The sequence below is a fragment of the Telopea speciosissima genome, chromosome 1 (assembly GCF_018873765.1).
Source record: "Telopea speciosissima isolate NSW1024214 ecotype Mountain lineage chromosome 1, Tspe_v1, whole genome shotgun sequence".
Taxonomy (NCBI): Eukaryota; Viridiplantae; Streptophyta; class Magnoliopsida; order Proteales; family Proteaceae; genus Telopea; species Telopea speciosissima.
Window position 1 is genome coordinate 83,014,605 of NC_057916.1, and position 18,604 is coordinate 83,033,208.

Sequence of the window (18,604 nt, forward strand, 5' to 3'; positions counted from 1 at the left end):
ATCTGGGCACACGCCTAGGGATGTATGCGGCACAGCCCAACAGCTGGCAACACCCTGGGCGTGCTAGGCTCCCTGGAGACGAGCTAAATTCCTCCGAAAGAGAGAGAGAGAGAGAGAGAGAGAGAGAGAGAGAGAAACATGTTTGGGCAGTTTTAGTGCCGACACTTATATGGGAAGCAGTATGTTTTTGGGAAATGGAGGTCCAGCAAAATACTTGGGTGGATTCAGGCCCAGAGCCCATGAAACAATATTGCCGCATGAATTGTTGGGTTGATTCAAGGTCTAAAGTCCATACAGCAACCTCTAGTCTGCAATAAAGAAGAAAATGCTCCTAAAATTTTGGGCTTTTGCTTGTGGGCTTTCTAAAATCCAAGACGCCATTGAGGGCTCACATTACCTCTTAAATCTCTTGTGCCGCCGAGCAAGGTTTTAAATCAAGGTATTGGAAGCGGAAGATAATTGAAATCGGTCTCGGCCAAGCTGAGCCGATATGGTTCAGCTGCATTAGGCAGAATCGAACGGTTTTGCCCTTGATTTTGATTACCAAATCCTTTTTGGGACCATTTGGCCTTAATATATACCATTCCACTGATCCCATATCGGTCAAAACACGGTATTGTCACCATGTTAAGAAAACACATTTTCTCTCTCTTGTACCCAGGGTTTAAAAACACAGGATGACAGGAATTGGGACTCGAATTGAATTGGAATGAGTCAGAATCGGTGGAAATCGGCAAAAATTCCCCTAAACCCTAGTTTTTATATAGGATAGGTTCATTCCAGTTGGGCCGATTCGATCCAATTTTTCTAACCCTGATTATACTAGACATAGTATTGCTACACTTGCACCCCATTGGTGTCCCTCTGTACCTCTACCTCTAAACCATGAGTATGTGAATTTGTTGAATGGTATATATAGTGGGCCTGGTAGCAAGATCCAACATGCCTCATCTTAGGTCAAACCCAACCCATAGGACAAGTTGGAAGCAAGCGGCCCGACAGGCTTTGAAGGAACCTTTTTACGGTGATTTGACGATATGATTGGACTTCTAGAATAGAGAGTTTTATCATTAACTCTCGTTTTTATTAGCAAAGGTCTGAAATATCCTTCTTCAATCAAAACAGAGGATTAGACCATTGAAGAGATTCTCTTTTCATTATGACGAGAGGAAAAATCTTTTTTTTTTCATCCAATTTCCTATATAGTAAAAAGAAATCAAGGAACAAAAGAATAACGACAAAAATAAAATCACTCGTAATCATCATATATATTACTTAGAACTTAGTATATTCGAACCAAGTGATGAGAAACAAGAGTTGATCATTCTTAAACCAGAAAGTTGTATTTGAGGGCTTTTTTTTGTAGTGAGTGTCCTTAATGTGTGGACTTATCAAGTAGAGAAGAATTCAGATTTTTTGGTTTTTTTGGGAGGGGGAGGGGGGGGGGGGGTTGAGTTGAATTCAAATTTTGAAGTATTTGAAGGTATCATGAAGAACCAAGAAAAAAAAGAAAGGCTCCCATCTTGTCACCATGTGAAGTAGATAGATTGCATTACAAATCACATTTTACATAACAGAAAGGGTTTGATACAAACTACAAAGAAGACCAACATCTCCATATGGCTTCATGTCCCACGGCACTTTACCTATTGTCGGTTTATGTCTTTTTATCATCTCATCACAAATGTGGACATGGAAATCAAACCCACCCACTCACCCACACATCATGAGATGTGTAGAAGCCTTTGCTCAAGTTGGATCCATCACCTAGTCTCCAGTCCCCACCACCAAAACAAACTTTCCCTTCTATTTTAGAGTGCAAGGAAAGACTAACTAGTATATCAAATCAAACAAAACCACAAAAACATGATAGATATAACTTCTTACTCTTTTTTTTTTGGGGGGGGAGGGGGTAAGTATAGCTAAGCCCTTATTAATTGTTGCCTTAAAGGAACAAATGGGAGCCAAAAAGGTGAAAAATGATTGAGAATAGTTTTAAAAGATATCACAAAGGCAATTATTTGATTAACTAGGCCCTTGTTAATTGTTTGTTTGTATACATTAGACCCTACTTTTAACAAATATTACAAATTTACAAGGAGTTGAGGCCCTTGTTAATTTTTATTTATTAATTGTTTTATAGTACGACAAGTTTTTGCAAAAAAATCCTCTCTAGCACGCATTGGATGAGAAGAGCTGTCCTTGGGGTGTATGGTAGACAGCTCCAGCCGCCCGATGTTTGCTGCACTCACTGGCACACTAGAGAGGATTTGGACTCCAAATCTTGATGAGATCCCCTAAATAAATTTTTTTTGGGTTCAAATACCTCAATGGGATACATTTATTAAAGCTTATTAGACAAAAACTGATTTACAATGCAAAAAAAAAATTCTTCAAAAAGGATGAATTCAAAAACCCTGAGGGTACCTCAAAGCCCATTTTAGTGGTCTTGATTGTTTTACATTTGTTATTGCAAAGGGAGACTGGAAGATTGTATGTCCCAAACTTGACTGACAAAATAGTCATCTTTGAAGGGCCTTATTAGTATTTTGTTTGAATAAGGTTTAGATGAGAGAAGCCACCACAGAAGTTTGGATTAATAATAGATTAGATTTGGGTGGGAAGGTTAACATGTTAAATAAAGCATCATAAAAAGAGATAGTGATATGCATAAAAAAAATATCCACTTATGGTTGATTAACACGTGGCATGAGGTCCAATTAAAGTGAAAGATTTAAGGTGAATACTATTGTCCATCCATTGAACCTTGAATTCTCCTCACATAACCGCCGCTGTGACAGGAGACCTTCAATAGGAATAGTTAATTTACTTCATCAACATGATAATCATTTCTACAAGGCAATAGGATGCTTAATCGTATCTATTACTCTCACCCATCGCCTCATTCAACTTCCAACTCTCACTATTATTGCTTGGATTATTGATTTTACCATCGGAGAGTCCACCTTGGAGCAAGCTCTGATCCTCTCTCTTGCTCTATTTTAAGCTTGTGGTGTACTGGTCTCCCCACTAATGTGGCTATTCAGATTCTAATTAATGGCAACAAATAGTTAGAACAAATTAAAGCTTGACGAAGACGGGTTTATCGAAATAAATCTAAATCAAGAGTAATAATAATAATAAAAAAATAGAGTAGATTGGATTTGAGTGGGAAGCTATATTAGCATATTAAATAAAACATCATAAATAGATATAGTTAGAACAAAGGATTGATGAAGACACTTTAACGAAGAAACCTAAATCAAGAGTCACGAAAGAGTACAACCCAAGTGACCACTTTGCACAGAAGATAACGTAATTATAGTTAGAAGGATTGTGTGGTTGGGGGTGGAGAGTTTAATAAAATATTAAAGGGAATGTGACTTCAAACAGACAACATATGTGGAGACAGTACTGCTCTCTATCTCTATCTCTATATGAGAGAGAGAGAGAGAGAGAGAGATATGGCAATGTCATTAGTAGAGTAGTAGTATTTAAGGATTAAAAGGCTCAAAACCCATCTGTAAAGAACATTCGAGTTTCTTAATGGAACACAGAAGGATGATCACATTCATATTTTTCCTTTCCATACTTTCATTAGTGATTTCATTTCAGTCATACAAAACCAATTTTTAGAGAAAATAAATAACTGGTTCATTGTTACTGAATTGTGGTAACAAATTCTTGCAAATTCACACGTGGTATGTGTTAGGGTTTAGGGTTTAAGCACTAAGTTGCTTAAAGCATTACACCCTATGTATCAAGTTTGGAATACCTAGGTTGTTGTCTCCAGCTAGTATTTATAGAAAAATTAAGGTTTAGGTTAGATAGATTAATTACTAGATTGCCCCTCATAGCTTGAATCATAATACAAGTAAGATTATATTAGAACACATAAAGGGCTATTATCATAATACCCTTACATTATGTGCGGTCATTTATGTATTCGGACACGAATATATCATTAATTATAGATACATTGCTCTGATACCATATTGAAGTGTTCAACAAAAAATCTTAAACCATTAGGTGGAGAGACTGTGAAATTATTCCCAATATGGACCATACGCTTAAATGGCATGGCTGAAATACATTCCTACCTCATATTGAGAATTCTTTTTTGGGGGGAAGGAGGATTAAGGGTTCTAAGAGTTTTTTCTGTATATAATTTACTTTTGTTAATTGAGAAAGGAGTGACTTGTGCTTCATTCTTGATTCTTTACAACCCCACTTGCTAAAACAATGTAGAAGAAGAGCAAAACTAGAGAACCCACATGGGCCACATCAGCTCTCGATCATCTTGCAAATGATCAATGTGCTTCTTGCATTCTCCTTTGTTTTATTATAAGGGAAGACATGGTGAGACATTGTGAATTTGAGACTGCACTTTGCTTGCAATGACAATTAGTTTATGCTTCAAATTGCCAATTAATTACCTCGATTAAGTAGATTAAGAAATTAAATGTCTAGTTCCATGTTTTGGTCAGAAGTTGCCTCTTGATCCCTCTACTTACTGTGGACAACTCCTGTCATATTCTCATTTATTAATTAATCAGTTTTTTAACTAATAAGGAAAGATCCATAAAGTAGGAAAAAAGGGAGTTAATAATACGTGTAACTGAGTTGGCAGCCCGACAAGTGTTCTCTTGTTCTTCAAATTTTCTCATTTTTAATACGTTAAGCTTAATTAGCCCTATAATTCTATAGCTCGTGGTGAAAAAAGATGTCTATAACCCTATGCCACAAAAGGGTGTGAAGCCGCAATAATATTTCTTTGGAGAAGTGCTTCGTATAGGGGAGCATGACCATTATGTATGTGGGGATCAATGAGAGCATACATAAAAGCATCAACAACGGCATCATGTCACATTTCATGGGGGTGGGATGGTCATTTTGCTCTCGATGCATGTGACTCTCCTACCCCCTAGAAACGATTTTCCCTATTTCTTTGGCTTAATGTTCAACAAGGGATACACATAAATAGAGCTCGGATCAGCTGCTCATATGTGAAGTCATTATATGTCTCTTTGTTAACACAAATGCTCGAACCCAGATCCTCTCCAATGACATTTAACCAATAGAGTTGATCTTCCACCATCCATGGGATGTGGAGCGAGAGGATCCGGGCTCCAAATGCTCCTTCATGTTATCGTTAAAAATGTTTAAAAGAGCATTTGTGAAATAAACAAAAAAAAAATTTTTTGGTTAAGATTTGTGAAATAAACATGAAACTGTATGTAAAGAATCATTACACCATGGTTCTAAGTATTGGTATCGTATTGCTCGTATCGGGTGATACGTATCGATTTTTCTAATCATTGATATCGATGATATCGATACCGTGCCGATACTGTACGATAATACAGAACGGACAAGGGGTAAATGATCAGAAAACTTAGGAATTTCAGGGATAATTTTATCTGATACAATCAATCCAGTCTGATACTGTATCGATATCATATCAGTTTTGCGTATTGCCAATATCCATTTCGATACCGTGTACTAAAACCATGCATTACACTCCATGTATAGGAAGATGATCCGAACTTACATAAATGTATGCAATAGAGAATGGGAGCATGAGAATCTTATCCTCTCATCGATTAGAGGAGAGGAATAAAAGATTGCACACAGAGAGAGAGAGAGAGAGAGAGAGAGAGAGAGAGAGAGAGAGAGAGAAGGAAGGAAGGAAGGAAGGTGAATCCATAATTGAAAAGAAGTTTAGAGGAAATTTTTTAAACCTGATGGGTCAGAGGAGAGAGAGAAAGAAGGAAAGCAAGAAGGTGAATCCATGATTGAAAAGAAGTGTAATCAAATTTTTTTTTACCTGATGGGTCAGAGGAGAGGAGGAAAAAATTGGCCAGTGATTCAGTGAATCCATGATTGAAAAGAATTTAGAGACACAAAATCTTCGACCCTTCATAAGAAATAAGTTATCGAATGTAACTATTCATAGAGGGAGAGGGGGAAGGTGAATCCATGATTAAAAAGAATTGAGGGAAAACCAAGAAGGTGAATCCATGATTGAAAAGAATTTAGTGAGAAAGAAAGGGCGGGGGAGGGGGGGGGAAGAGAGAGGAGAGAGAGAGAGAGAGAGAGAAGGCTCCTGGGTGTCGGATACATGGTGACCCTGACTTAAGGTCCAAGTCAAAAGTCTTACATGGTGTGAACGAAATAAAAGGAGGAGTCATCCGATTCATGGGGAGTGGTGGGTCCTCCGTGTTTCGGCAGGACAAGACAGAGTCCAAAGCAGCGTGGCAGTCAGGTCTTCCATTGTGTGCTGCTTTTCTCTCTCTCTCTCTCTCTCTCTCTCTCTCTCTCAAGACTCAAAGGTGGAAAGTCATTTCCACACCACCCCCCTCGCCACCGACTTTGGTCCACAAGGGTCCCCACATGCAGGACCTCTCTTACCAATCTTCTCTCCAGGCAGGCCCCCATGCTGTGTGGCCGGTTGGCCAGCCAGCCTCGCATCACCCAACTAACACACTTTTGTCCTTCCCTCCCTCGCTGCTCAATCGTGTTCTGCAATTCTCTAGCTATGCTTCTGTTTCTTAATTGCCTGGTCTATCTGAAAGAATCTGTGGGTGTAACAGAATTGAAACGCCTGTATTCCATGAATAAAATGATCCCATTAACGAAATCCAAGAGATGGGTCTCTGATTTTAACTATATATATATAGACCGGCTCATTTGATTTGATTTGATTTGAATACTGTAGTAGCAGAAGACAGTGAATGAGACAATGAAGACTGGACGACGCGGAAGGTTTGATAATGGTGATGACCCCATATGTCACAACTTTCGGTCTGACGATCCCTGCTTAGACCCACAAGAAGAAAACAAAATCCCAACATACTGTGGTGGTGGTGGTGGTGAGTCTGTGATCTTAATTTGGTCCCTTTTGGGAATGATATATTTATATATATATATATTAATCTACGACCATTCTATACAGATTAATTCGGGAATTGAAGAAGAAAAGGTTCACAGCCAGAAACATGTTTGTGGATTCAAATTTCAGTCCTCTGGAGAAGACAAATCACAATCTTCCAATGCCTGCACTATTCTTACAGTATAGCTAGACACCTTTTTCCCCACAGACAAAACACACATCACAAACCAACACCACTCTTGCTATCTTTCTCATGGCAGAGACCATGTCCCCTCATCCCCACACCTTTACAATCTCTCTCTAATTAACCCTAGTTATTTACAATAATAGATAAGGGAGAAAAAGAATGCCACCTTGGTCGTGTGTTGTGACGTGTGTATCTTTAGATTTCTCATGAAACCCTAAATCAATTCTATATAGTAAATTAGAACACGATGTAACAATATTATAGAGAAGAGAACCGATGTGTACCTTTCACCGTGTATGCTAATGAAGAACAAATAAGAAAACCCTTTTGATGAAGAACACGAAGAATATGGACGTATATGGAGTGTTCAACTCCCTAAGGATCTGATTGAAGATAATTATAGAAACCCTATGGATTTGATTGGAGACAAATTGAAGATTTGATTGAGTATCAGTTAAGGATTATTGGAGCTTTGATTGAATGTATTTTAGGCAAGCCAAGTGTAATATTGAGTATAATATTCTATTATCACATGTGATAATAGGTGTAAAGATTGTATAGGGATTCTTGTAATCACCCAACCGATTGGGGCATCCATGTACTATTTAAACCTTATGCAATACAAGGTATGATAAGGCATTTCAACCCAAATATCAGTGTCCTAACAAAGAACAATGTGAGTCCGCGTCGAAACTTGGACAACCGTATTAATGGGGATCTTCTATAGTCTTCTAGACTCTCGTCAACATCTCTTTCTTGTGGAGAAAAGAAAAAAGAGAATAGTAACTACAGGGACCTCTCATCATTAGAATTTATGATACTCCCCAAATCCTAACCCACTTCCACAATGAGCTAGGCCGGTCCGGTCCATCTCAATAAAATAAGTAGCAAGCCACGTCAGCCCTTGTATTTCTTGATTCCCATTAATGATCGATCCGATAATTAATCAAACCCACACATCGTTATTGAAAAATGTCTAACAACGTGTACCTATGCCTAGACACAATCGGGTGTAAAATGACAGGCACACCCCTACCGTACCATGGGAGCTGGGATAGTCATTTCATGCATGACTGTGTTTGGGTGCAGGTACACACCACAACACACGACCGGGTGGCATTCCTTTTCCCAATAGATAATAATCACATACATACATATGAAAAACAGGAGAGAGATAGGTTCTTTTATTGGGACTTAGGTATAGAAAATAACCCTTAAAAGCTGAGCTCATTCTTATAAGTGTTAATGTATCTTCATAATTCATTGTATATTTGTTGTCCATATTTGTACACTTGTAATTTAGGTAGCTTCTATTTTATATTTGCTGTCCTACACATTGGTTTTCTCAAATCCGACAAGGCATCATTGCTTTCACGTGAAACTCAACAATCTCCTCCTCCACACAGTAACACATGTGGGAACTGAGATCATTCCTGTTCCCAGAGATTTTTTTCTATCCTCGAAGAACATTAAAAGTAAAACTCACCTTAAATGCTAGCCATTGAGAGAAATGTGTCTAGATCCTTATAAGTCTTCATATCTAGTTACTCAAACTCGATGTAAAATTATTGCTTTCGTGTGAAATCCCAATAAATGCAAATAAGTTGTTTCATATCTTCTTACCCATTTTTATTTTGAAGAAATGAGAGGTACCCTTCAGATATGATTAAGAAAAAGTGAAGAATGGAACCAGGCTGTAAGAAACGTAGCAGTAGGAGAGATGAGTTGCCACCGGGGCCACTCCCACTGATGAGCTGCAAGAAAGCCGGCATGATATGTCAATGCCTGTGTCAATATATGCTTCCATTACCCACCACCACCACCACCACCACTAGCCCCGGCCATATGTATGGCTCACCGCTCACCTCTTCTTCTCTCCTCTTTCCCTGTCAATGTGTATTTTGGCATGATGTCATAGCATCCCATACGCTCTTTGCTTGTTGAAACTTTTTGCCCCACTAGATGCTGTAGGCCATGCTAACACTGGAGTTTTTCTCTTTTTGGCAACTGTTTAAAAGTTGAAACCAATCATGCTTCATTACTCACATTTCCACTCAACTGTATAACAATATATCTGGGAAAAAGAATGCTGTCCGGTCCTATTTTCGTGCACCCACAGACAAAGTGGTGAAATAATCGAATTTTCATCTTCTCAAGTTCAGTGCACCTTTAAAGTGTATCGGACGGTAGTCACTATCCTTGGAGTATAAAAATCCAAGTCTCAAGTGCGATGTACTGTCCGATGCACTTTAAAGGTGTAGTAGCACCGCACTTGAGAATGAAAATTCAAAATGATTTCTTCGCTCTTCCTATTAAATGCCCATGCATGCCTCCTCATTGGCCTCCACACTGATGCAAGGGCCACGCAACTAGGAAGCAAACCTCTATTGTCAGACCATGTCTATATCTCTCCTCCCTTCCTATGAATGACATATCTACCCCTGTTGTGGAGGAAAGAGATAGACACAGGAAGGTGCTATCAGCCATTTGTGTTTATGTATGTGTGAGGCATTAGCGTACATCATTCAACCCTGTCAACATTCTTTCTCCCTATATATACACAAACAATATTATAATTCAAAATATATGATGATTAGAACGAAAAGACCTTGTCTCATCAAAATAATTATAATCCAAAATAGGATCGAATTTCCTTCTACATATCCATGTTGAGAGAATCTTTTAATCCACGGGATTTGACTGTTTAAGCTAAATAAGGAAAGATATTTTGAACCTTGGTCAATAAATAGCGAGAATTAATAATGATAATCATTATTCTAGAAGTTCAATTTTTGAAGAGATTCTTTTTTCACTCAAATGGGCAGTAAACTTTTTCGAAAGAGAAGGGATGGAAGCCCTATTTATTTAAGAATCAATTCCAATGAGCATCTCACCACAACAAAAATTAATGATCAACGATCATTGATTGGGGCCCACCAAAAGAAAAATCACAAGAAAAACAAAGAGAAATCAATGATCAAACCGTGTCATTCATACTTAAATAGTTAAATTCCCCACGTCAATTATAAAGAGATCCCAGAGTTTCGGTCACTGAGAATTGTTGGAATTATTATTGAATTTGGTATATATTGAAATTTATTTTATAAGAGAAAAAAGGTACTTTGAAACTTCTTAGAAAGAGAAGACCCCAAAATATTAAAGAAAAACAATTGTTCTAATCTCTCAAATCTCTCTCTCTCTAAGTATATGGATTAGGATTGTCTTCAAGGAGCAGGAAACGCTCAGGGCTTTGTCAGTCGTTGGATTGTGCCGCACACATCCCTAGTCGTGCAGCGAGATGTGTGTGGCACAGCTCAACCGCTGGATGCACCCTGAGCACACACCTCCCTGGAGACGAGCTATTCCCTCATTATATTTCCCTAGTTTCTTCTCTCTCCTTCCAACCTCTCCACTCTCATACTATAGACACTATTACAAATAAAATAGAGACTATTGAATTAGTTGAACCTGTGAAAAATAAGGGCTCCATCTGCCTTATGCTGTTGGTGTTTCTTCATGTTCTCTCTCTCTCTCTCATCTCTATTCTCTCCTCCTCAAAAAGAAGAATCTGTTTAGGAGTGGAGGAGAGCCCAACTTGGTATTCTCTACAAGTTTTTCTAAAAAAACTCATAGGTATCAAGAACCCTATACAATAAAGAAGTATAAAAAAATTATTGAAAAATATTGTTGTAATTAAGGTTGGTTACGACAAGATTGTAACTTTACTTTTTTTTTTTTTTAGTATAATACATTTATTTTTAAAGAGGGTAAATCCTATAATTTCATGTAAAAACTGTATTAAATGTTGTATTAGAATAACTTTTAAATTTTGAAAACCCTTTTTTACCCATGCATTAAATAACGTTTGAAAATAAGACAATAAACAGTTAAAAGAAGATTACAATTACTTCTTAGTTCACCACTTTAGTGACAACCAGCTGTTTCCAAAATTATTTTTCTAAGATATAATTGAATGTGAGGCTCATGGAACAGGAGGTTAGTATTTTTTTCAAACCAAATGTACCCTATAATATATAAAAAATTGCATGGTTTCTTGAAATGGGAGGAAGAGGTTGGTTGATGGAGAAAGGTGGTTAGGAGGGCCCATTAATATATAGTTTGAAATTGCAATCTTTTCATTTCCTCAACTCTTAGTTTCTTCATATGGTTATTTAGAAAAGAGAAAAAAAAAAAAATAAAGCAAGTGAGGAAAAAAATAAAGCAAAGTTTCATAAGTTGTGATATGAGAAAGGTGGTTAGTAGTACCCATTAACATATAGTTTGAAATTGCAATCTTTTCATTTCCTCAACTCTTAGTTAATTTCTTCATGTTTATTTAGAAAAAGGAAAAAAAAAAAAAACCCAATAAAGAAACTGAGAAAAGCAATAAAGCAAAGTTTCATTAGTTGAGATATGAGATTGATCTCTCAACAACTTAAATTTAGGAGGAAGAAAATTAGTCTCTTGTTGTACTATCATCTCAAAATAGGTGCATAACATCAATAACAAAGTCATCTCTAGTTGGACTATCATCTCAAATAGGTGCGTACCATCAATAGCAAAATGTCACTCCTTTAAAGCATCGTAAATTTTACTTCTCTTAGTGGGGTTTGGAGACTTTTTTTTTTTTTTTTTTTTTTTTTTGGCGGGCAAGTGGCATAGGGGGAGCACACCAATGAATTGTAACAAAACAGTATCATGCATAGGAAGGCAGTGAGTTTATTTTTCATGTGTGGAGAAGAGATATGGCACCGAGGTGCTAGCCTTCCTTGCTCCAATAGCTCAAAGAACCTTAGCTTTCTATAAACTAAAATATCTCACAATGATGACAATTGCTAACATAGCTAACTTAAGGCTAGTGCAGTAGAGCTTGGCTCCTAGGAGATTTCGAGTTCAAGATCTCATGTTCCTCATTTAGTCTAGGCTGAAATAACAAGAAAAAGAGGCGAAGACCTTAACTAGAATGGAATGGAAAAATATTACTATTCTATCAATTTGAATACCCAAGAAGTAAGTAGTGGGATCTTGAGATAAAGCTAGTTTCACTAGCTGCCACCTTGGATAGTTGCTCATTCCATAAAAAAAAATCTGATGATGATTGGTTAATTCTCTAACATTTAAATCAATAATATTTATAGGGCAAGAGATTGATGTCTTGAGTAGTGTCTACATAAGCATGAAAAACGAAAAAGCATGTAGGCCGTGGGGCATCAACATATATGCGATTTTTCATTTCATGGAAGATAGGGCAGCATTTTTGTGCACTCCAGTGTCTCGGTGCAGGAGCCATACAAGGTAGTGCTCTTTTTCCCATATTTATATGGGTTAGGGTACTTAATTACCAGGTTGCATGACCCTTGCAAGTTGCACCAACGTAGAGGCCAATCAAAGCATGCATAGGAGCATCAATAGGGGTGGAATCTGGCCAATCAAAGCATGCATAGGAAGATCAATAGGGGTGGAATCTATAATGGAATTGGCTTCCATCAATTTCGATTTTGTAGGAAAAAACCAAAATCAGCCTAAACCTTGGAAAAAATAAATAATGAAAAAAAAAAACCAAATTTTTTGAAGGTGGAATTGGTGAGACTTGAGAATCGGATCTAAATCACCAATTCAGATCCAATTCTGATTCTTTCAACCATGATGCGAAGGAAGATCAACTACAACTCTACCAACCGTATCACTCCCATATTATTTGAGGAACGCACTTCTGATAATGTGAGATTCCATATCCGAATCGACAAGAAATGGCGATCCAATTCCGATTCTAAGAATCATGACGGATAAACAAGAAGGTGGAAAATCAAATTATCCAATTGAGAGTATGAGAAAAAAGATTGTGGGGTCCATGAATGGGATGTGAAAATACGTAAGAATCTACATATTGGTATCATGACAATCTTTTTCTTGTACTGACAAAAAATAACTGGCAATGTTTTGCCTATGTCAGACATAAAGAGAGGTGAAACGACCACACCACACCTGTGAATGCAAAAAACGAAATGACCCGCACCACATCCATTGATGCTTCCCTCCATTGAACCCTCTTCAAAACAAAAAAAAAAATTGAGATCCAATCATGGTTTGAGGTATAGGGACGGTATGTACAGGTTTTGCAAGTGACCGCTCTCGATACCACATAGGTGACACAATACAAACATGGGTAAAATGATAAAAAGAAGAAAAAAAAACCTATTTTTTAAGGAGAATCAAGAGCAAATTTGTCTAATATGACCGATGCATGACTATACCAATCCCATACCCGTTCTTATACCGTGCACTAAAACAATGGATTCAATAGTGGTGAGTTCAAGATCCAGATCCTCTATTGCCGAGCTGCTCGGCAGGACTGTGCTATGTGCAAAGACCGCCTTACCCCTACTTGAACAAGGTGTTTAGGAAAGGGTAAGGCAAAAATTGCACATAGCACCGTGTTTGGGCAGCACGGTCCTGCCGGGCAGCTCTACAGTAGAGGATCCAAATTGGGTGAGTTCAGGGTTCAAAACGGAGACCCGGGGACCGCCCTATCTGGATCATACATCACACCCATGACCCAACTAATAAAAGAGAGTCGGATGAGTCACGGATTTGAACTTACAAGACAAAAAAAAACCCTCCACACGAGTGACATGTGCAACACGTGGGAGGCGAAGGGTTCCTTTATAATAGGGGAGCCGCCTCATTTAATTAACGTATATAAAATTACCATTGCAACCATGGATTAATCCGAATAATTACTTAAGTGGAAACCTGAAAGCTTCCTTCGCTTACGTCCCTTCGCCGTCATTCCTTATAAGAGTTGTGGTCATCTCTCAGAACTCCATACTCTCTCTCTCTTTCTCGTTTCTTTCAGTCAGGACTCAGGACTCAGGACTCAGATGAGAGGAGTTTGTAGTTAAATACCCACAGACTCAGAGAGGAACAAGTATAGAACCCAATCTCCTCTGGCTCGTTTACTCTATTGGGGTCTTTCTCCATGGGTTTCCCAGTAGGTTACACAGAGCTCTTCCTTCCAAAGGTCCTTGTTCACACACTTTCCTTTCTGGGTTTCATCAGAAAAATCATATGCTGGCTATTTCGATTCGTGGGTTTGGGGGATTTTCTTGAGCCCGACATTGCTTGGGTAGACCGACCTACCCATCCTACTGAATTTCATTCTGTATCTGCCGTTCTGATCCGAGAAATCCTACCGGTAGTTAAGTTCGATGACTTGATCTCTAGCGGCGACGGTGAAACGCCGGACAGCTGCGCTGTTTGTTTGTATGAGTTCGAGGGCGGAGAAGAGATCAGACAGTTAACGAACTGCCGACATATCTTTCACAGGTGCTGCTTGGATCGTTGGATGGATCATGATCAGAAAACTTGCCCACTTTGTAGAACCCCTTTCATACCTGACGAGTTGCAGGACGCGTTCAACGAACGGCTCTGGGCTGCTTCCGGTATTCCAGATTATTACGGCGAGTACTCTTCGGTTTCGGGTTTGTAGCTTTTTTATTTTGAAGAGAAAAAGAAGAAAACAGAGGGCTTGGGAAGTACTTAAATGTACATATAAGGTGGGTGGAAACTCCGAGAATCCGGAAAAGATATGGCTTTTGTATACTCTTTTCTTTGTTTTTAATCTTCTAATGAAAACTCAGAAATTTAGCTATCTCAAACTCTGATCTTTCTCTTCATTTCATTCTTTGTTTGGAAGACCAGACCAAAAAGTTCTTATTTTTCAGCTTTGGCCGGATTCCGGCGGTTTTTGAACAGTGGTTGAGTACTTCGAGTTGGGTTTTTTTTTGAAGATGTAAATGGTTTTAGACTTTAGAACCAAATTAAAAAAAAAAACCCAAATGCGAATGTGCAGAAAACCTTGATCCATCGAAGAGCCAGAGATTGGTGAGCAGAATAGGCATACGAGCAGGGATTTGATTGGTGTGGTGGATGTAAGGATTTACAGTAACATTGGGATCTGGGGCAGGCATTTAACCGGTTTAATCCGATCTTGTCATCTATTCATTATCTCGGGTCTGGTCTGGTTATGGCACTGCGGGGGCAAGATCATTTTCTTCGATTCTTTCATCCATTAATCCTCTTTTCGCCCGCCCGCCCGCCCGCCCGCCCTTGGATTCTTATCTTGAAATTATGGGCGGATGGGGATTTAGTACTTTTCAGCCTTTGCTTTGATTTTATCCTGATATTTTGTTTGGGAGATCTACCTACTTCAATTTCAATATTGCCTTTTCTTACAGATTAATTTAGAAAATACTGAGAATTACCCAATAAAAAAAAAAATTAAAATGTAGGAAAGATTTGGAAATACTGTAGAGTCCTTTAACAAATTTAACAATTCAGTATTCAGAGACATAGCCATGTGAATCTGTGATTCATCTTCGTTTTCCTCCCGTAATCTCTCTTTCTCTCGTCTCTGTAATGGATAATGATAGCGCCGCAGGTTCTTTATTTCTGATACTTATCAGTCGGGAGCAGAGAGGAAGCAGGTAAGCAATGATCATCCTCTCTCTCTCGTTCTTCGCTTCTTCCTTTGCCGTTTGTCCCCTCACTCTTCCAAGTTCCAGAAATAACCCCCACGGAAAAGAACGGTAGAAAGCCCTCTGGGCTCTGGGCCTCTGGGCCTCTGGCGTCCGATCAGATCCATCAAGTTCTGCCCATGAAAGTAAAATAATGTAATAAAGCTCAGGTTCGATCTGGCCCATTCCACCCAAATCCCAACCCTGAGTTTTTGTGTATGGTGGCCTAAGGCCACAGCTGCAGGGATTTTTATCCTCTCAAGTGCAGTGTATCATATTTGAGAATCCAATCGTTTAAACATGGGCAGTAGCTTTTTTTATTTCTTCTCAGATAAGCTGGAATCAGTCAAGAATCAGCTAGATTCTGACTGAACCCTAGCAACCCCATATGGATTGCATGCTCCGAAACTAACAAATCGGGCTCTGCTCCGATTTGCCCGATCTGATTTTGATTTTTAAATACATTACTGTCAGTAGCTATTTAACCCAAAAAACTTAATAATAAAAGAAGAATGAAAGTTATAGCTTAATTATATGATGTGATGCCATCTTAAGCTTGTAAAGAAAAGCCGAGAAGTCATTTTTATTTGGACCAGTTTCTTTTAGTCATAGTGAATGAGAATCTATTCACCGCAATGCCTTCAGATATACATGGGATATCGAGACGGTATTGGTGCGGTAAACATTTCAATGCAATAGAGGAAAACTTTTTCCTTTTTATTTTTACTCAAGTAAGAATAAACCAATTCAAATTGGTCGATTTCAATCTGAATCGATCCGATTCCTCAAAACATGATCTAATAAAACCAAATTTACCATGCACTTCAATGGTTGAAAAATGATCCTATAAACCATGAAATTTGAAATTGGACAACCCACATGTTCTCTTACATCCTTCTTTTCATATTTTCAACGATGGGGGGCTTAAGTACGTAAAAATTGGATGTCATTAGACATTGTCCCCCACCCGAACCTGCCCATTTATTATATAGGGTTGTAGGTCTAGCTAATACCAACCCATTTAAATTGGGTAGGAGTGTCAAGTGAGGGGCCCAGGTAAAAAAAAAAATTTAAAAAAAATTTAAAAAAAAATCAAAGGGTCTAATCATGTGTATTTGGTAAGTTTATTAACTAAATTATAATCAATAATAGCACTTGTGGACAATTACCCACATATCAAATGGATAAAATCAGGCCAATTGAGCACAACTGCAATAATCAAGGATATTAAACTCGAAATCGGCCCTTGCTAATTTTGATCTGGTTTGAATTTTGAATCGGTCTCAAAAACCCTAGAATCCCCATTCTGAAACATCCAGAATCAAGAGTGGTCCTGCTTGACTTCAATCTAAATAAACTGATTTTACCCAAATCTTATTGTTTTTGTTTATAGATGTTAGGTGAGATTATTGTTTTTTTATTATTTATTTATAGGAGTGGTTTTCCATAATGCCAGATTACAGTTTCCTACCAATAAGCATCATAAGAAATGATTCGAATACATGAGGCATTTAATGTGGAGAGAGAGTGTAGGATCCATGGCATGGAATGTGAGACGACGTGAGATTGAATCTGCGTATTGGCATCTTGGAATTCTTTTCCCCTTTTGTTTATTAGGGTTTCTATCAGTTTACATGCTTAAGTGAATAAGAGAGAGGATTTAATTAAAGGCACCCATATTTAACAATAGATTATATGGTACTTTGCTACATTTCTACATTGTTGTTTATCCATCCCAATGACATAAAAGTGCAAATAGAAATAGATTGCAATCCTCAACCTAATCTTCCAACTTTGAATGCCTTATAAATCTGATAAAATTAGACAAAGTGAGACTGCATGTGGTCCCATAAAAACTACCCACTAGGTCATGACACGATTCTTGCAACATGAGCTGATTTGATAAATTTATTATCTCAAAATGGAGTATTTATTAAGGGAGAGAGAATGCAACAACATTAGAGTGCAGTTTCACACCAATGAGATGGTAGGAAATAGAATCGTCCAATAGAGAGTTTTAATGACGAGAGAAAGGGTGGAATTCATGAGTTGGATGTGAGAGGACGTACGTAAGAATTTGCACACTAACGTCGTGACAATTCTTTCTTATTTATTAAATATTCTGAAGTACACATTTAATAATAAATTGTATGGTACTTTTGCTTCATTTCCACCTTATTGTTTATCCATTCCAATATTATAGCGCAAAGAGATATAGATCACAATCTTCAACCTAATCTTCTAACTTTGAAGTGCTCAAAACTTTGATAAAATTAGACAAGGTGAGACTGTGGTCCTAAAATGACTACCTATAAAGCCATAACACTATTCTTCCAACATGAGATGATTTGATAAAATAATTATCTCAACATTATATAATTATACATAAGGAACAACTTGTCATCAAAATGGTGAACTAAGAATTTGTTATCTTCTTTTAATTGCCTCTTATTCTATTCTCAAAAGTTTTTTAATTCAATATTTAATACAGAGTAGAAAAGGATTTTCAATAAGTTGAAAGTTATTTAATGCAGTTTTTGTTTAAAATGACCTTATTTACTCTCATTAAAAATGAATATGTTATACTAAAAGGTCAAAACAGTAAAGTTACAGTCTTGTTGTATCCATCATTGGTTACAACAAGATCTTCCCTTCTATATAAATTTGAAATTTCAAGTAGTAGAAAATTCCAAGATTAAGATTTTGAGTCCTTCAGCCAAAACCCAATCTTTGACAAAATTTAATATATTACAACTGGCAACCATACACAATGCAATTATTGGCTCCGTTTGGTTGCAAGGGAAATTAAAGTGAAAGAAAGTTAAAAATTTAAAGCTTACATAGGAAATTTTTGGAAACATTATCCAACATGATTTTTACCACTAAATCCAAATCATTCCATAGTATTTCACTTTCAATAAAATTCAAATCCCTTGAATTTGAAAAGTAAAATAAAAATTACACTAAAAAATAGCATTACTAAATATGGTATAAAATTTAAGTAGTTTA

The 18,604-nt window shown here is 37.5% G+C and overlaps 1 protein-coding gene across 1 annotated transcript; it reads left to right on the forward strand.

The window, feature by feature from the left end:
* Positions 1-14,021: 14,021 nt before the first annotated feature.
* On the forward strand, positions 14,022-18,302 carry LOC122652177 (brassinosteroid-responsive RING protein 1-like). The gene is made up of 2 exons (XM_043845890.1): positions 14,022-14,573; positions 18,295-18,302. The coding sequence occupies exon 1, from the start codon at positions 14,059-14,061 to the stop codon at positions 14,566-14,568; it is 510 nt and encodes a 169-aa protein (XP_043701825.1). The 5' UTR covers positions 14,022-14,058; the 3' UTR covers positions 14,569-14,573; positions 18,295-18,302.
* The last annotated feature ends 302 nt before the right edge of the window (positions 18,303-18,604 follow it).

Excerpts from the sequence above, each read along its gene's own strand:
- LOC122652177 (XM_043845890.1), top strand. The coding sequence starts at position 14,059 with ATGGGTTTCCCAGTAGGTTACACAGAGCTCTTCCTTCCAAAGGTCCTT.